Source organism: Ambystoma mexicanum, chromosome 5p (assembly GCF_040938575.1).
Source record: "Ambystoma mexicanum isolate Mex_15411 chromosome 5p, UKY_AmexF1_1, whole genome shotgun sequence".
NCBI lineage: Eukaryota > Metazoa > Chordata > Amphibia > Caudata > Ambystomatidae > Ambystoma > Ambystoma mexicanum.
This window is the reverse complement of record NC_090930.1, coordinates 569,618,463-569,638,501: the sequence shown is the minus strand read 5'-3', so window position 1 is coordinate 569,638,501 and position 20,039 is coordinate 569,618,463. Positions and strand designations below refer to the sequence as shown.

The following is a 20,039-nucleotide window of genomic DNA, read 5'->3' as shown; positions in this document are numbered from 1 at the left end:
GGCCTGCTGGCAGGTGCCCCTCAGTGCTGGGGTGTGGGGGTGCAAGGGGACATGAGTGGGGGCCTGCTGGCAGGTGCCCTGCGCTGCTGATGGGTGGAGGTGCAAGGGGACATGAGTGGGGGCCTACTGGCTGGTGCCCCTCAGTGCTGGGGGGTGGGGGTGCAAGGGGACATGAGTGGGACATGAGTGGGTGTCTGCTAGCAGGTGCCCTGCTCTGCTGGGGGGTGGGTGTGCAAGGGTACATGAGTGTGGGCCGGCTGGCAGGTGCCCCTCAGTGCTGGGGGGTAGGGGTGCAAGGGGACATGAGTGGGACATAAGTGGGGGCCTGCTGGCAGGTGCCCTGCTCTGCTGGGGGGTGGGTGTGCAAGGGTACATGAGTGTGGGCCGGCTGGCAGGTGCCCCTCAGTGCTGGGGGGTGGGTGTGCAAGGGGACATGAGTGGGACATGAATGGGGGCCTGCTGGCAGGTGCCCAGCACTGCTGGGGGGTGGGTGTGCAAGGGGACATGAGTGGAACATGAGAGGGGGCCTGCTGGCAGGTGCCCCTCCGTGCTGGAGGGTGGGTGTGCAAGGGGACATGAGTGTGGGCCTGCTGGCAGGTGCCCCTCAGTGCTGGGGGGTAGGTTGCAAGGGGACATGAGTGCGGGCCTGCTGGCAGGTGCCCCTCAGTGCTGGGGGGTGGGGATGCAAGGGGAAATGAGTGGGACATGAGTTTGGGCCTGCTGGCAGGTGCCCCTCAGTGCTGGGGGGTGGGGGTGCAAGGGGACATGCAAGGGGACATGAGTGGGGGCCTGCTGGCAGGTGCCCCTCAGTGCTGGGGGGTGGGGTGCAAGGGGACATGAGTGCGGGCCTGCTGGCAGGTGCCCCTCAGTGCTGGGGGGTGGGGGTGCAAAGGGACATGAGTGGGACATGAGTTGGGGCCTGCTGGCAGGTGCCCCTCAGTGCTGAGGTGTGGGGGTGCAAGGGGACATGAGTGAGACATGAGTGGGGGCCTGCTGGCAGGTGCCCTGAAATGCTGGTGGGTGGAGGTGCAAGGGGACATGAGTGGGGGCCTACTGGCTGGTGCCCCTCAGTGCTGGGGCTGGGGGTGCAAGGGGACATGAGTGGGGGCCTGCTGGCAGGTGCCCCTCAGTGCTGGGGGTGGGGGTTCAAGCGGACATGAGTGGGGCCCTCCTGGCAGGTACCCCTCAGTGCTGGGGGGTGGGGGTGCAAGGGGACATGAGAGGGATGTGAGTGGGGGCCTGCTGGCAGGTGCCCTGCACTGCTGGGGGTGGGGGTGCCAGGGGACATGAGTGGGGGCCTGCTGGCAGGTGTCCTGCACTGCTGGGGGGTGGGTGTGCAAGGGGACATGAGTGTGACATGAGTGGGGGCCTGCTGGCAGGTGCCCTGCGCTGCTGGTGGGTGGAGGTGCAAGGGGACATGAGTGGGTGCCTACTGGCTGGTGCCCCTCAGTGCTGGGGGGTGGGGGTGAAAGGGGACATGAGTGGGACATGAGTGGGGGCCTGCTGGCAGGTGCCCCTCAGTGCTGGGGGGTGGGTGTGCAAGGGGACATGAGTGGGGGCCTGCTGGCAGGTGCCCCTCAGTGCTGGGGGTTGGGGGTGCAAGGGGACATGAGCGGGACATGACTGGGTGTCTGCTAGCAGGTGCCCCTCAGTGCTGGGGGGTGGGGGTGCAAGGGGACATGAGTAGGGGCCTGCTGGCAGGTGCCCCTCAGTGCTGGGGGGTGGGGGTGCAAGGGGACATGAGTAGGACATAAGTGGGGGCCTGTTGGCAGGTGCCCTGCACTGCTGGGGGGTGGGTGTGCAAGGGTACATGAGTGGGGGCCGGCTGGCAGGTGCCCCTCAGTGCTGGGGGGTGGGTGTGCAAGGGGACATGAGTGGGACATGAGTGGGGGCCTGCTGGCAGGTGCCCCTCAGTGCTGGGGTGTGGGTGTGCAAGGGGTCATGAGTGGGACATGAGTGGGGGCCTGCTGGCAGGTGCCCTGCACTGCTGGGGGGTGGGGGTATAAGGGGACATGCAAGGGGACATGAGTGGGGGCCTGCTGGCAGGTGCCCTGCGCTGCTGATGGGTTGAGGTGCAAGGGGACATGAGTGGGGGCCTACTGGCTGGTGCCCCTCAGTGCTGGGGGGTGGGGGTGGAAGGGGACATGAGTGGGACATGAGTGGGGGCCTGCTGGCAGGTGCCCCTCAGTGCTGGGGGTTGGGGGTGCAAGCGGACATGAGTAGGGCCCTGCTGGCAGGTGCCCCTCAGTGCTGGGGGGTGGGGGTGCAAGGGGACATGAGTAGGGGCCTGCTGGCAGGTGCCCCTCAGTGCTGGGGGGTGGGGCTGCAAGGGGACATGAGTGGGACATAAGTGGGGGCCTGCTGGCAGGTGCCCTGCACTGCTGGGGGATGGGTGTGCAAGGGTACATGAGTGGGGGCCGGCTGGCAGGTGCCCCTCAGTGCTGGGGGGTGGGTGTGCAAGGGGACATGAGTGGGACATGAGTGGGGGCCTGCTGGCAGGTGCCCCTCAGTGCTGGGGGGTGGGTGTACAAGGGGACATGAGTGTGACATGAGTGGGGGCCTGCTGGCAGGTGCCCTGCGCTGCTGGTGGGTGGTGGTGCAAGGGGACATGAGTGGGTGCCTACTGGCTGGTGCCCCTCAGTGCTGGGGGTGGGGGTGCAAGGGGACATGAGTGGGACATGAGTGGGGGCCTGCTGGCAGGTGCCCCTCAGTTTTGGGGGGTGGGTGTGCAAGGGGACATGAGTGGGGGCCTGCTGGCAGGTGCCCCTCAGTGCTGGGGGTTGGGGTGCAAGGGGACATGAGTGGGACATGACTGGGTGTCTGCTAGCAGGTGTCCCTCAGTGCTGGGGGGTGGGGGTGCAAGGGGACATGAGTAGGGGCCTGCTGGCAGGTGCCCCTCAGTGCTGGGGGGTGGGGGTGCAAGGGGACATGAGTAGGACATAAGTGGGGGCCTGTTGGCAGGTGCCCTGCACTGCTGGGGGGTGGGTGTGCAAGGGTACATGAGTGGGGGCCGGCTGGCAGGTGCCCCTCAGTGCTGGGGGGTGGGTGTGCAAGGGGACATGAGTGGGACATGAGTGGGGGCCTGCTGGCAGGTGCCCCTCAGTGCTGGGGTGTGGGTGTGCAAGGGGTCATGAGTGGGACATGAGTGGGGGCCTGCTGGCAGGTGCCCTGCACTGCTGGGGGGTGGGGGTATAAGGGGACATGCAAGGGGACATGAGTGGGGGCCTGCTGGCAGGTGCCCTGCGCTGCTGATGGGTTGAGGTGCAAGGGGACATGAGTGGGGGCCTACTGGCTGGTGCCCCTCAGTGCTGGGGGGTGGGGGTGGAAGGGGACATGAGTGGGACATGAGTGGGGGCCTGCTGGCAGGTGCCCCTCAGTGCTGGGGGTTGGGGGTGCAAGCGGACATGAGTAGGGCCCTGCTGGCAGGTGCCCCTCAGTGCTGGGGGGTGGGGGTGCAAGGGGACATGAGTAGGGGCCTGCTGGCAGGTGCCCCTCAGTGCTGGGGGGTGGGGCTGCAAGGGGACATGAGTGGGACATAAGTGGGGGCCTGCTGGCAGGTGCCCTGCACTGCTGGGGGATGGGTGTGCAAGGGTACATGAGTGGGGGCCGGCTGGCAGGTGCCCCTCAGTGCTGGGGGGTGGGTGTGCAAGGGGACATGAGTGGGACATGAGTGGGGGCCTGCTGGCAGGTGCCCCTCAGTGCTGGGGGGTGGGTGTACAAGGGGACATGAGTGTGACATGAGTGGGGGCCTGCTGGCAGGTGCCCTGCGCTGCTGGTGGGTGGTGGTGCAAGGGGACATGAGTCGGTGCCTACTGGCTGGTGCCCCTCAGTGCTGGGGGTGGGGGTGCAAGGGGACATGAGTGGGACATGAGTGGGGGCCTGCTGGCAGGTGCCCCTCAGTTTTGGGGGGTGGGTGTGCAAGGGGACATGAGTGGGGGCCTGCTGGCAGGTGCCCCTCAGTGCTGGGGGTTGGGGTGCAAGGGGACATGAGTGGGACATGACTGGGTGTCTGCTAGCAGGTGTCCCTCAGTGCTGGGGGGTGGGGGTGCAAGGGGACATGAGTAGGGGCCTGCTGGCAGGTGCCCCTCAGTGCGGGGGGTGGGGGTGCAAGGGGACATGAGTGGGACATAAGTGGGGGCCTGCTGGCAGGTGCCCCTCAGTGCTGGGGGGTGGGTGTGCAAGCGGACATGAGTGGGACATGAGTGGGGGCGTGCTGGCAGGTGCCGTGCACTGCTGGGGGGTGGGGGTACAAGGGGACATGCAAGGGGACATGAGTGGGGGCCTACTGGCAGGTGCCCCTCAGTGCTGGGGTGTGGGGGTGCAAGGGGACATGAGTGGGGGCCTGCTGGCAGGTGCCCTGCACTGCTGATGGGTGGAGGTGCAAGGGGACATGAGTGGGGGCCTACTGGCTGGTGCCCCTCAGTGCTGGGGGTTGGGGGTGCAAGGAGATATGAGTGGGACATGAGTGGGTGTCTGCTAGCATTTGCCCCTCAGTGCTGGGGGGTGGGGGTGCAAGGGGACATGAGTAGGGGCCTGCTGGCAGGTGCCCCTCAGTGCTGGGGGGTGGGGGTGCAAGGGGACATGAGTGGGACATGAGTGGGGGCCTGCTGGCAGGTGCCCCTCAGTGCTGGGGGGTGGGGGTGCAAGGGGACATGAGTGGGACATGAGTGGGGACCTGCTGGCAGGTGCCCTGCACTGCTGGGGGGTTGGGGTACAAGTGGACAAGCAAGGGGACATTAGTGGGGGCCTGCTGGCAGGTGCCCCTCAGTGCTGGGGTGTGGGGGTGCAAGGGGACATGAGTGGGGGCCTGCTGGCAGGTGCCCTGTGCTGCTGATGGGTGGAGGTGCAAGGGGACATGAGTGGGGGCCTACTGGCTGGTGCCCCTCAGTGCTGGGGGTTGGGGGTACAAGGGGACATGAGTGGGACATGAGTGGGTATCTGCTAGCAGGTGCCCCTCAGTGCTGGGGGGTGGGGGTGTAAGGGGACATGAGTAGGGGCCTGCTGGCCGGTGCCCCTCAGTGCTGGGGGGTGGGGGTGCAAGGGGACATGAGTGGGACATAAGTGGGGGCCTGCTGGCAGGTGCCCTGCACTGCTGGGGGGTGGGTGTGCAAGGGTACATGAGTGTGGGCCGGCTGGCAGGTGCCCCTCAGTGCTGGGGGATGGGTGTGCAAGGGGACATGAGTGGGACATGAATGGGGGCCTGCTGGCAGGTGCCCCTCAGTGCTGGGGGGTGGGTGTGCAAGGGGACATGAGTGGGACATGAGTGGGGGCCTGCTGGCAGGTGCCCTGCACTGCTGGGGGATGGGTGTGCAAGGGGACATGAGTGGGACATGAGTGGGGGCCTGCTGGCAGGTGCCCTTCAGTGCTGGGGGGTGGGGGTGCAAGGGGACATGAGTAGGGGCCTGCTGTTAGGTGCCCCTCAGTGCTGGGGGGTGGGGGTGCAAGGGGACATGAGTGGGACATAAGTGGGGGCCTGCTGGCAGGTGCCCTGCACTGCTGGGGGGTGGGTGTGCAAGGGTACATGAGTGTGGGCTGGCTGGCAGGTGCCCCTCAGTGCTGGGGGGTGGGTGTGCAATGGGACATGAGTGGGACATGAATGGGGGCCTGCTGGCAGGTGCCCCTCAGTGCTAGGGGGTGGGTGTGCAAGGGGACATGCGTGGGACATGAATGGGGGCCTGCTGGCAGGTGCCCCTCAGTGCTGGGGGGTGGGTGTGCAAGGGGACATGAGTGGGACATGAGTGGGGGCCTGCTGGCAGGTGCCCTGCACTGCTGGGGGATGGGTGTGCAAGGGGACATGAGTGGGACATGAGTGGGGGCCTGCTGGCAGGTGCCCGTCAGTGCTGGGGGGTGGGGGTGCAAGGGGACATGAATAGGGGCCTGCTGGCAGGTGCCCCTCAGTGCTGGGGGGTGGGGGTGCAAGGGGACATGAGTGGGACATAAGTGGGGGCCTGCTGGCAGGTGCCCTGCACTGCTGGGGGGTGGGTGTGCAAGGGTACATGAGTGTGGGCTGGCTGGCAGGTGCCCCTCAGTGCTGGGGGGTGGGTGTGCAATGGGACATGAGTGGGACATGAATGGGGGCCTGCTGGCAGGTGCCCCTCAGTGCTAGGGGGTGGGTGTGCAAGGGGACATGCGTGGGACATGAGTGGGGACCTGCTGGCAGGTGCCCTGTACTGCTGGGGGTGGGTGTGCAAGGAGACATGAGTGGGACATGAGTGGGGACCTGCTGGCAGGTGCCATGCGCTGCTGGTGGGTGGAGGTGCAAGGGGACATGAGTGGGGGCCTACTGGTTGGTGCCTGTAGGGTATTTTGTGGAGATTTGGGGCCTGACGGTATTTTATTACCGCCGAGAAATAACTTAGCAATAATCACTCTTTGTATTCAGATTTGGCCATGTGCAACAATAATACAATGGACATGCATTATTTCAGCACCCAGACCTGCATATTTGGTATACGTGGTTGGTGGTATTTTGGTGAGCATAATTCCCTTGTTTTATTTGTGGCCCCAATGTCCAGAATCCCTTATCTTCGCTTAGATTTTTCGTGTGATCACTAGAGAGACCTCAGACCTGCATTCTAGGGAAACCACAATTTCCAGGGATAGTGTTGGTGCGCCACCATGGGCAAACTCACTGACTTATTTACGACAGAGAGCTATATGTGGTAGTCTTGTGGTAATTTCCACTACCTTATATACGGTAGGGAGCTATGTTCAGAGAGTCTCTCTTCCCGTTGGCTCATGTACCTCCAACAAGTTATACTACAGTCATTCACAATTATTCATACTGATTCTGACATACACACATCTGTCTTAAAATGACCATTGCACTGTTTAAAAATCTCCCCACATCATTGGCATTGTAATGGTAAATAGAAAATAAACCACCCGTCTGTTTTCAAATATTTTCTGTATTATAAAATTTACATTTAGGCATGATCTCATTTTTTACAGCAATAAAAGGGAACAATCAAAGCATTTTCAATGACACACTGCAATTATAGTGGCGGAGAACAGAACTTAAATTGCAACATTAGCACTTGATAAAGACACGCACGGGACTTTCATTTTTCTAAACTGACTGCATACTTTCGTGCACACACACAGCTCCCCCAGTTAGGTAATTACCTTATCTGTTCAGATTCTTCTCTCTGTGAATGTGGCTCTCTTGGCGTAACTCCAATAAAAAGGAACGCTTGCCTTCTCAAGCCGGGGTCATTGCCTGGAATTCTCAGCTTTTTCAGATAGGACTGCCTCTGCCAGTGGAAAGGTAATTCTTTCAGCTTTCCCCAGTCTCGACTGCAGCAGGACACCCCCACAGCCAGGTCTTCTCCCCAGTAGTGCAGAAAGATGTCACCTGTCTTTTTCCCTGCTACTGCCCACTAAAACTTTCCTCTCAGCCCTCTTTATGACGTGTTCCAATGAAATCCATCATCTCTCATCCTCCTACTTTTCAACAATAGCTTCGCTTATACATTTGCAATTGTTGCAAATCTGACTTCCTCCTTCCTGCCGTTACTGTGCACAACAACACGGATAATCAGGCAGAGAAGAGAAAAATCTGCACACTCATTTAAATGGTTTTCAAAGTATGCCTAATTCTGCAGTAGAGAACACATTTTATTAGTGGGTTATATTAAAATAAGGTTTTATTAGTCAGGTTAATTGTTAATATGTTAGCTGTTAATTTTCAAATGTGTCTCTAGCAATATAGGCATTTCAGGTGAAAAATAGTGTGCATTTTTAAATGAACACGTGTGCTTTTAACTGTAAAAATAGCTTTGCATCTTATATATTAAAATCGTTTTTTTTGACTGAATAGCCTGTCTTTCCTTGTTAATCTGCTAACCCATATAGCAATGCACCGCACCCTTGTGGTGGTGCTGCAAAAAAAAAAATGCTACTTGTGCAGTAGTACTGTACTCTGTGCTGTAACATGCCAAATATCCTTACATATACCCTCCTTTTGTTTTTTAGAACTTGGCTATAATCCAAGCCAATCTCTAAAAACAACTTGTTCTTTCTTTTTCTCTTAAAATGCATGTGTATTGGGATATCTTTCTCTTCCTGACGTAGTCAGTAAAATCAGTAACATTTTCATTTTTACTGATAGCACAATCAACCATCCACCCATGATTAGCACCAAGATAGCCAAACCCACTATTGAGCGTTCCCCCCAGGTTCCCCAATTAAATCTTTCCACTTCTATTATGCCCAGATTACTAATTGTAATATTGTTTTTTCGCAAATTCATTTTCATAACATGTCTTTCTTTGTGATTCAATAAATATTCCACATCTGGATCTATTGGAAAAGTATCCCTTTGAAAAAAATCGATATTTTCCACTTGGCTTTCCCAAACATCATTTGTTACATGGAACAATGTTAATCCCCCAATTGACACAATTGCATCCTTTGGAACCTGTAAATAAAAAACATTATATTTTACCTGTTTAACCACGTATGTTCCATGGTTTAAATGTACTACCGTCATGTTCTTTAAACAGGTACTGACCAACCATTTACCTCTGACCATCTTAGCCTGTGCCATTTCTTCACTCCCCATATTACTAATAATCACTTCACATCCCTCTGATATACTTGGGTCAGATTTCAATCCACAAATAGCATCTGTGGCATCAGGAACAAACGGTTTACCTGGACACATATAATTTTGTTCTTTAAATGTTACACATGTTTCCAGGTTTGGTATTAAATAAACTTCAGGTTCCCATGACTGAAATGCCACCACTTCTGGAGTCTTAATCTTAATGAATTTGTCCTCTTGCCAAAATCCCACGTTGTGTACCCACTTCGTTTGATAAATAAGTTCAGGGGCTACAAATGGGATGCATAGCAAAAATCCGATCTCTAGTCTTTCCAAGTCCACATATAACGGCATTGCATTCCCCATTTCGAATGCAATTCTTATCTGTATAAGGTCAATTTCCCTCCTGGTCAATCTTTCTATCATTTGCCGAATGATATCCTGCGAAACAAAATACAAGGGAATATGTCCTTGAATCAATTGTGAAACTGCAGTTTGAACTTCTCTCATATAATTCGTTAATAGTCTATCAACAGGACTCATTATGTTCAATATTTCATTTAAAGTTCTGTCATGCTTAAGTATTATTTTAGTCGCCCGTTGCATCACATCCGCTTGTTCATTTAGAATGATTGCAGTTTCATTTATGAATCTTACTTGTTCATCCAGTCCCCCTCTAATTCCATCTAATGTCTTTTGTATTATTTCTAGGTCAATACTCAGTTGTTGTGCTTTAGTACTCAGTGTTCCTACCGAAATAGAATTGGCTGTTGATATTGTAGTACCTATTATTGCCCCAATTATAGACATTACCATTGATATCGCGAGCATCACCGCACCTCTCTTTCCTCTCTTCTTCTTAATGTCTGCTGAATTCACGAATGTTTTTTCCAATTGCATTAATATATCTCTTATTGACTGCTTAGCGTCCTCTTTTCTTATTTCCAGCCACTCTTTAGTCTGTTCAATCTTAATTCCGGTATTGTTCAAATGTTTTTCAATCAAAATCTCAGGATCCAATGGTATGTAGATATTTTGGAAAATCATCCTTCTATCACTCATGATGAATCCTGGTGCTTCTTCTACCGCGATACCAGATGCTGGTCCAGGTTCAATGACAACCTGTGCTTCTGAATTCTTGAAGATCCCTCCAAATATCACTATTGTTAAACATGTCATCGGTATCATCTTCAATGCTGATCGCTTTGTAGCCTTGGTCTTCACCCCTCTTTGGGGCTTTCCCGGAATCCGTCCTCGCGGTCTCCAGTACTCCATCGTCTCCCGTGGCCTCTGATCCCGGAACCTCCGACCAAATAATGTTAATTGTCTAAATCAAAATAGAAAATAAACAGATTAAGTACATAGCACAATACTAATTTCCACCTTTTTGCCAAAAATAAAACATGCTTGGTAAAAATACTTCTTTTTTTTTTTTTTTTTTTTTTTCTGAAATTAAACACAAGTTAAAAGAAAACAAACACATATAAAACAGCATTCAATATTTAATACACTTTCTCTCTGTACACCAACCACGAGCTTCCGTTATATGTGCATTTATTTATTTATTTATTTATATTATATATTTATTTATTTATTTATTTATATTATATATTTTCACATATATTACAGTGTTTATGTGCCATCATAACAATCAACTTTTTTTTTTTTTTTAACTTCTTTGTCACTGCCTCCTGATTACACCCATTTATTTTCTCAAGGGACTCTATCCGTTTCCACATGCTCAAGCTGCCTGATCTCATGTCTGGGATGGCATGGTTTGATTTGATTTACATGGACAAACTGCTCTATTGCTGTTTCACCTTCATTTTTCAAAATTTTATACACTACAGGAGAGACTTTATCTATAATTCGGAATGGCCCCTGCCAGGCTGCCAGAAATTTAGAATTTTTCTGTTTACTTTTCCCAAAATGAAACTTGTACACCTGATCCCCTACATTGTATTCCTTTACTGATGTCTTTTTGTCATAATATGACTTAGCACTGTCAGCAGCTCTTTCCAGATTTCTCTGCACAAAAGCAAATGCATGTTGCAAATGCCTCCTCATTTCATCAATATATTCATGAACTGTGGATGCACTCACTAGAGTTTGCTCATGTGTTCTGTATAGTAGGTGTTGTGGTAACACCATTTTCCTACCTGTTAAGACCTCATGGGGGCTAACACCTGTTGCTTTGGCAGGAGTCGACCTGATTGCCATCAAAACCAATGGTAAACGCAAATCCCAGCTGGAACCTGCTTCTGCCACAAATTTCTTTAAAATGTCCACAACAGACCTATTGCTTCTTTCAACTGTACCTGAAGACGCCGCCCGATATGCGATATGTAGTTTCCTTTTCACACCTAGTATTTGCCATACCTTACTCATTAGAGTACTTGTGAAATGACTTCCTCTGTCTGACTCAATTCTTTGTGGCAACCCAAACCTTGAGAACACATGGTTCACCAGCAATGTGGCTGCTGTTTGCGCACTACAATCTGGTGCGGGAATGCACTCAATCCATTTTGACATCAAACATACCACACTCAAAATATAGCGGTGTCCCCTGCTCGACCTTTTTAAAGGACCTACATAGTCTATTTGCAAATCTGACCATGGGAGAGTTAGGCCTCTTTTCATCAATGGTGCTCTATGCATTGGTGAAGCAGGTTTAAATTGGGCGCATACTAGACATCCTCTAGTATATAATTCCACATCTTGGGACATATGTGGCCAGTAAGCATAATCTTTTAGTATTTCTAATGTCTTTTGTGAACCTCTATGGCCTGCAGTTATGGCATCATGTGCATGGTGTAGCATTAGTCCTCTGAATGAAAGGGGTACTACCCACTGTATTTGCCCTGTTATGGACTCTCTAATCATGAGTCCATCCTGTAATCTAATTCGTGTTTTGTTCTTTAATAACACCCTCAACTCTTCTTTTCCCATACAATCATTTTCTGTTAAAGGATTTTGTTCAGGATCCATCAAATGATTATAATAGATTCCCAAAATTTGATCATTCTTTTGTGCCTCAATCAAATCTTGGTCTGGCGTGTCATGACTCCACTGCACCACCGGTTGATCTACCTCCTTTGGTGCTTTAGACCGTGTGACTGCATCAATTTGTATTTCACCCATTAAATAATCAATAGGTAGCAATTCTCCCATCACAGCCCCAATCTTAGCCAGATGGTCTGCCTTATCATTTCCCTCCTTATCCTCTCCTGGTGTTTTTAAATGCCCACGAATTTTTCTCCAGTATATTGTTAAATTATTTTCTGACACCAATTTGTCTATGGCTTGTATCATTTTTCCATGTTTAAGTGGCTTTTCGTTGTATGTAACCATGCCTCTTGCTTTCCAACCAGGCAAATACTCCACAAAGCTATTCCGTGCATAGTCAGAATCAGTCACCAGGACAATTTCACTGAACTTTTTATCAACTGCAGTAGCAATTGCTTTATAGATGGCTGCCAATTCCGCCACCTGACTGCTCCTATCTCCAATCCTCATCCCTATACTAGGAACGCCTTCACATTTCAACCAGACATTTCCTATTCCTGCCACTAATTGTTTATTACTGTCATTTTCAATGTGAAAAGCACAACCATCCACGTATACAGTTGGCAAATCCTTGCATGTTTTTTCATCAAAAGCTTTGTGTGGTGATTGTTCAAATTCCTGTAAACTAGCTTCCTCATCCATTTCATTTGTTATTTGTTCAGCTGCACAGTCATGTAAGTCAGCTAACCCTTGAGCAATTGGGCTCTTTTTATTTTGTCCATATCTTACTTCTACGGGAAAACCTTGTAATGCCAGCGTCCATGAAGTGATTCTGGATTGCGCTAGATTGCCTGATCTAATTCTTTTACTTTCTAAAAATTGCAAAGGTTGATGATTTGTTTCAATAATCACCTTTTCTCCCTGAACAATGGGGCGGAAATGTTGTAGCGCCCACACAGTGGTTAATAGGGCCTTTTCGCATTCATTAAATTTCATTTCAACTTGGGAAAATGCCTTACTTGCATATGCAATGGTTTTGTGATTCAAATCGTGTTTTTGTGATAACACTGCTGACATACAATGTTCAGAAAAGCCTATTTCTATAAAGAAATCCCTGTCCTTTATGGGGTATGCTAAACATGGTGCCTTTACAAGACATTCCTTCAATCTAGCCACTGCATCAGACTGCTCTCTTCCCCATTTCCAGGGAGTATTTAGTTTAAGCAGTTTAGTCAATGGTTGAGTGATTTCTGCATAATTCTCAATGAACTTTCTGTTATAGCCTGTCATCCCTAATAAACTTTTTACTCCTTTCACATTTTTAGGATCTTTTAATCTTTGTATGGCCTCTATTTTCTTCCTTTGTGGATTTAGCCCATGTTCAGTCACTTCATGCCCTAGAAAGTTCACTTTTTTCTTGCACCATTGTGCTTTTTGCAAAGATACTTTGGCGCCTGCTTTCTGCAATTGGCCAAGCACATGTCTTATTTCATCAAAATGGCTTTTAAGGTTTTCATTTTTTATCAAGACATCATCCACATAAACTATTGTCCCTCTTTCCGCTGCATCCGGCATGGCCTTTCTCAAAAATATGCCAAATTCACTCCCACTATTGATGTACCCGAACGGAGCTCTAAGCCAGGCATATTGAGTCCTGTCAAATGTAAAGGAAAATAGGTGTTGTATCTCCTCTGCCAATGGCACACACCAATATCCAGATGTGAGATCTAACGTGGTAAATACATTTGAACCATGTATCTGAGCTAGGCCCTGATCAATGAATGGTAGTGGCCATCTAGATACTGGTACTCTTTTATTTAACTCTCTTAAGTCTGCACACAGCCGCCATTGACCATTTGGCTTTAACACACCTAAAATAGGCGTATTGGATGTGCTATGAATGGGCCTAATTATTCCCCGTGATTCCAAATTTTTAATAATCTCTGCCAATGATTCTAAACATGCCAGCGGTAGTCTATACTGGCGTACAAACACTGGATTTCTGCTACAACCTTCTGGTAGTGTGGCCACATGTAAATCAGTTAAACCACAATCATAAGCATCTTTTGCAAATACATCCTTGAACTCCATAAATATTTCCCTCAGAGTGCGTCGATCCTCATCGCTGTTACATGCATCCGCTAAGGAGATCTGCTCTTCTACCATTCTGGAAAATTCTGGAAACTCTTCTGGTAAAGGAATCTCAGCGCTTTCCTCTAACTGTGTGGCTGTGTCTTTTTGTAGAGCTGCCACTTTCAAATATTTTGGCATATCAGCTTCCACTTCAATGGGCTGATTTCCTGTTTCATTTTCATTTAAATTAAATATTATGCAATCCTCTTGATGGCAGCACACTGTCTCATTTGAATCATAAGGATACACAGAATGAATTTTAAACATTCCTTTGGGCTGAGAGTCCAGGTGTTCTGGCAACTCGCCCTTGGCATCTACATATTTTTCAGGAATATTCCCAATCACCATGTTATTTAAATCTGCCGTATAATGTGATTTTTGTATGGCCATTCCTAATGGGGAGTTTTCCTCTAAATGAATATCCTGACAACCTTTATTATTCACCATGATTTTTACAGATCCCTCACCAATGTCTACCAATGGAATGTATTCATAATCCAGGCCTTGCTGTTTTATGGATTCATTCAGGCATACAAATGCATCAGAGCCTTTCATCTGCTGTCCATTTTTGCATTTCAGTGTTATTGCAAACTGTTTTGTAAATGCAGGAACAATAGTATTTTTCCTCATCTGTAATTCGACTGCATAAGGAACTAGTTGTGCACAATGATAAGCCCTTCTTTTGTCTTCAAATTCAGGCGCCGGCCCACCTAGGCGTGACCATATTTTTTGATTAAGGAAATCTAACACCATACACATTCTGTGCATGATGTCATTGCCCATGTAAAATTCATTTTGTGCTCCACTCACTATCCATACATTATGGTAAATTGCTTTCTGCCCAATGCTAATTTTAAGCATGCATCTGCCTGTAATTCGGTTTTCAAAGTTTGGACTGTCCAACCCAGAAACATATTGGTTTTTAATCCTAAATTTCGGGATTTCTTCCCTCTCCATAATTTTTTGCAACAATTTCTCATTAATGAAACTCCTTTCATGTTCAAGCGCTAAAGTGGCTTTTATTGTTTTAAGATAATCATTTATACCAGCGTGAACCCATGGTTGCTCATCTTCCATGTGTATCTCTGCCAGAGTGGTAATGTGTTTTTCTGAATCTGTTTTAGGAACAATATTCTGTTTGCATGTATTCTCTTTTAAATAGAAACGTAATGTGTGTTCGTCTATGGCAGTCTGCCAATCTTTCCTTGGGTCCAAGTATATTTGTACAGGTAGTTTTTCATTGTCGCTCTGATCTTTGTCTTGACACCTTAATATAACAGTGACACTAGGTATGCAGCTATTCTGTAGATATACCTCCACAGCATCCTTTGTTTTGGCAACGGTGTGACATTCTTTTATATTGCTGTTTTGTGATTTTAGTTTCTTAGGCCTCAATGGTTTTTTGGTTAAGGACCACAGCACTCCATTCACCCCATCTATGAGAGGAGACAATCTTTTCAGGCAATCTGTCCCCATCAGAAATGGAATTTCACAAATAGATGTGATCAATACCTCTTGTTTCATTCTGTGCTTTCCTATTTTTATGTCAACCTCAGTTACACCTATGATGGGCACCTCCTCCCCATTAAAGTTATGCACTGGGCCTTGATTTGCCTTCACTGTGATCTGACTCTGTGGAGGCCTCCCTTCATTGATACTCTTTACCAGCTCCTTGGACATAATTGTGGCCTGTGCGCCAGTGTCAATCATAGCAAAGGTGTGGCATTTTTCTTCTACAGTGATGGGTGCATAATATCTGTCCTCAACTTCCTCTAATACACATAAGAAATGTGAATTCTTACTGATTTCAGGGCTCACCTTTCTCAGGCCTTTTTCACTTTTGGCTAAGCACATTGGTAAATGAAAAGACATTTTTCCCTCCTTTTTACCCATTTCTGTGCGAGATATTTTATTCATTTCTCCATGTTCAGAGGTTTTTTGGAGTGTGGCCACCGTTCGCCCATCCATCTGGGTAACATCAGAGACCACATTACAACCTTCCAACTGAACATGTGTCACAACATCATTCAGCAATTTGTCATTTTTTAATTCTGTGCATTTGTGATCATTTAGTGTAATACCAGCCCTTTCAGCCTCTTCAAAAATATGTGGCTCAAAGAATTTTTCAGGTGATTGACTTGTACCCTCCTTGTGAGTATTTCCTTTTTCTGTCTGTGTTTGGTAATTGTTTTGCTTGCCCAGGGAAGGAGCTATGGCATCCCCATTTACTCCCTGTTCACTGGTATTCCCCATGCATGAGTCATTTTTCTTAAATCTGTCCCTTTGTTCTTTTGGAATTCCTAATGTTTCTTTTTCATTTGTGCAAATCTTTACTGTTTTATTTAGCTCTAAGTTAAACCGTACCTCTTTTTTAGAAGTATTTGCACTTTCTGTCACAATTTCATTTACTGGTACTTTCATTTTTAATCCATTAGTCATCTCAGAGTCGTTATGCAAAGTTATATCAGAGCAATCTGTCATTTTGGCACTGCAGTTATCATGAGTACTTAGTCACTTTTCGGAAGCCCCCCGGTCATTGCTATGGCCATCAGCCCCCTCTTTGGAAGGTTGTTTTTGCGCTGTATAGAGCTTTCCTATTTGCTCAGCTAACATTTTCACTTGGGCCTCAAGGCATTGGAACCTTTCCACCTCTCTAGGATCCTCTTTCTGTGGCCTAGGTCGATATTGGTTGTTTTCCCCCTGATTGGATCTATTCTGATACCTCTCAGGTGATTGATACCGGTTGGGATGGTTTCTGAATTCTTGATTCATTTGTGGAGGGGAGCGGTTTGCACCCATCCTTTGATTATAGTCCCCTGGTGGGGAATCATTGTACTGGCGTGGACTGTAGTTCACGTTTTGCCTCATGTCCTGTCTCTCAGATTGTGGGTACTGGCCCCTATATTGATTTCCATTATCAGTAAATCGATCCACATATCGGGGCCTATCCTGATTACCATATATCATGGTGCTGGGATCAAATCTGCTCTGTGTCCCCAATGACTGGTAGGGACCATCATTTCTTTGATCTTGATTTTGTCTCTGGTTATTGTTCATACCTGCCATATCAGACCGGTATCTTACCCGGGGTCTATCTCCTAAATATCTAGGGCTGATGTAGCTCTCTCTATTACTAGGATCATGTGATTGGAACATTGGTACAGGCAATGGCGATCTTTGTTGATTACCCCTTTGTTCAGGTGTCACATTATTTTTACCTTGGCTTTGAGCAGACTCAAGGGACATTTTGGCTGACCTGATTTCCATTACTGTGGCTGAGGGTTCTTTAGATTTAGGCCTAGTATCTTTCATTTTATCACTTTCTCTACCCTGACAATAGAGTACCTCATATAGCTTGGTGCTTTGATGTACAATCCATTCAAGGGACTTGTCACGGTCAAATTCACGGACCAATTGGGATATGATGTCTTTCTGTAGCCCATAGAAGTATGCGGTTTTAAACTCATTGGAATTTGAGTCAAAAGATACATCAAAGCGAGAGAATGCTCTTTTTAAGTCTTGTAAAAATTGGCGAGGTGATGTATTAGGTCCAGCAGTAATAGTGTACGCAACTTTCTTTGCCTCTTGCAATGACTGAAAAGGAGAAAAATGACGCCTAATTTCTTTTTCAAACTCCAGCCATGTCATATTCTGCTGTTCATTTAATCCCCTTATGATGCTGGCCGTCGGGGCATCTAAAGTTAAATGAAAATATTGTCTGTACTGTTCCTTAGGTATCTGGAGCGCTTTAAAAATGTCATGCACCGCTTCTAAGTGATCCTCAATGCAGCATTCACCTCCCTTTTTAAATGGTTTGATCAGGGCTTTAATGGATTTCATTATTTTTATGGGGCTACTTGTTGCAATGCATGGAATTGCACTATTTTGTGATTCAATCCTGTTTTCAGGTGTATGAGATTGGTGGCTGCCCCCAATGGGAGTATCAAATCCCCCAAGGGCGCTGCAACCAAGTTCAGTCACCGGCCCAGTCACTGGGGCACTAGCTCTTTGGGCAGAGCTAGAATTCACCTCCACTCCATTGAATGTGGTACCCTGCCGCCTCTCCTGTGACCTGGGAATGCACATTTGCTGTTCTAAGTCCTTACACTTTTTAAGGAGTCTGTTGGCTTCATCATGCAAATAATTATTTTCATCACTCATTTTATTAATTGCCTCCTGCATGTCACACATTTGAATTTGGCATTCATTGAACTCTTTATTTCTTTTGTCTCTTTCTTGAATCATTTTAATCATTTCTTGTTCTACACTCTGGAGATCACCTTCTTTTTCACAATGTTCTTTTTGTAAAATCTGCATTTCTGAAACAACCTCATCTTTATCCTGCCTAATGTGATCCACTAAGGCTTTTAAGTGTGTCAATTCTTGCTCACTATCTTCAAATTGTTTCTTGCTTTTGGATAACTGAGTATCAAAGTCTCTGCATTTTAATTGCATGTCTTTTTGGCATACATCCAATTCTGCTCTCAACATTTCCTGATTTTTACTTGCCCCATCTATTTCAGTCTTTAACCTGTTAATTAGCTGAGTATCATTCTCTTGCATTCGCAGTGACTTGTTTAAAATAAACCATATTTTGCCGCATAGACGTATTAAACAGTCTTTCTCTGCACTTTTATCGGCTGCATTCAATAATCTCGTAAGGCAGACCTGAATTATGCTGCCTTCTGCAAAAATATTGTCTAGTTTTTCTTTCTGCACCTCACCCTGAATGCGGTTACTCCATTCTAAGGTACTGTTCGAAGACCAATTCCCATGTGCAAATAACTTTGCCTCTAAATATTGCACTAGATCTGAGAATGTGGTTTCCCTTTGTGACATTCTGAAATTCGTTTTTAGTGGCACACTGCTATTATAAAATGGGTTCCCTTTAATGTGCAAATGGCAGTGTGAGACACGCTTGCCACGCCCAGTAGGTACTCTATGATCACTTTCCCGGCCTGCAACGCACCATAAATATGTAGGGTATTTTGTGGAGATTTGGGGCCTGACGGTATTTTATTACCGCCGAGAAATAACTTAGCAATAATCACTCTTTGTATTCAGATTTGGCCATGTGCAACAATAATACAATGGACATGCATTATTTCAGCACCCAGACCTGCATATTTGGTATACGTGGTTGGTGGTATTTTGGTGAGCATAATTCCCTTGTTTTATTTGTGGCCCCAATGTCCAGAATCCCTTATCTTCGCTTAGATTTTTCGTGTGATCACTAGAGAGACCTCAGACCTGCATTCTAGGGAAACCACAATTTCCAGGGATAGTGTTGGTGCGCCACCATGGGCAAACTCACTGACTTATTTACGACAGAGAGCTATATGTGGTAGTCTTGTGGTAATTTCCACTACCTTATATACGGTAGGGAGCTATGTTCAGAGAGTCTCTCTTCCCGTTGGCTCATGTACCTCCAACAAGTTATACTACAGTCATTCACAATTATTCATACTGATTCTGACATACACACATCTGTCTTAAAATGACCATTGCACTGTTTAAAAATCTCCCCACATCATTGGCATTGTAATGGTAAATAGAAAATAAACCACCCGTCTGTTTTCAAATATTTTCTGTATTATAAAATTTACATTTAGGCATGATCTCATTTTTTACAGCAATAAAAGGGAACAATCAAAGCATTTTCAATGACACACTGCAATTATAGTGGCGGAGAACAGAACTTAAATTGCAACATTAGCACTTGATAAAGACACGCACGGGACTTTCATTTTTCTAAACTGACTGCATACTTTCGTGCACACACACAGCTCCCCCAGTTAGGTAATTACCTTATCTGTTCAGATTCTTCTCTCTGTGAATGTGGCTCTCTTGGCGTAACTCCAATAAAAAGGAACGCTTGCCTTCTCAAGCCGGGGTCATTGCCTGGAATTCTCAGCTTTTTCAGATAGGACTGCCTCTGCCAGTGGAAAGGTAATTCTTTCAGCTTTCCCCAGTCTCGACTGCAGCAGGACACCCCCACAGCCAGGTCTTCTCCCCAGTAGTGCAGAAAGATGTCACCTGTCTTTTTCCCTGCTACTGCCCACTAAAACTTTCCTCTCAGCCCTCTTTATGACGTGTTCCAATGAAATCCATCATCTCTCATCCTCCTACTTTTCAACAATAGCTTCGCTTATACATTTGCAATTGTTGCAAATCTGACTTCCTCCTTCCTGCCGTTACTGTGCACAACAACACGGATAATCAGGCAGAGAAGAGAAAAATCTGCACACTCATTTAAATGGTTTTCAAAGTATGCCTAATTCTGCAGTAGAGAACACATTTTATTAGTGGGTTATATTAAAATAAGGTTTTATTAGTCAGGTTAATTGTTAATATG

General features: G+C 47.9%; 1 protein-coding gene across 1 annotated transcript; it reads right to left on the bottom strand.

Moving 5' to 3' along the window:
- Positions 1-7,466: 7,466 nt before the first annotated feature.
- On the bottom strand, positions 7,467-19,712 carry LOC138481087 (uncharacterized). Its single transcript, XM_069612990.1, has 2 exons — positions 19,492-19,712; positions 7,467-9,872 (listed from the first exon to the last, which is right to left on the bottom strand). The coding sequence occupies exon 2, from the start codon at positions 9,818-9,820 to the stop codon at positions 8,030-8,032; it is 1,791 nt and encodes a 596-aa protein (XP_069469091.1). The 5' UTR covers positions 9,821-9,872; positions 19,492-19,712; the 3' UTR covers positions 7,467-8,029.
- Between the last annotated feature and the right edge of the window lie 327 nt (positions 19,713-20,039).

Coding starts and splice junctions, on each gene's coding strand:
- LOC138481087 (XM_069612990.1), bottom strand. CDS start 9,820: ATGGAGTACTGGAGACCGCGAGGACGGATTCCGGGAAAGCCCCAAAGA.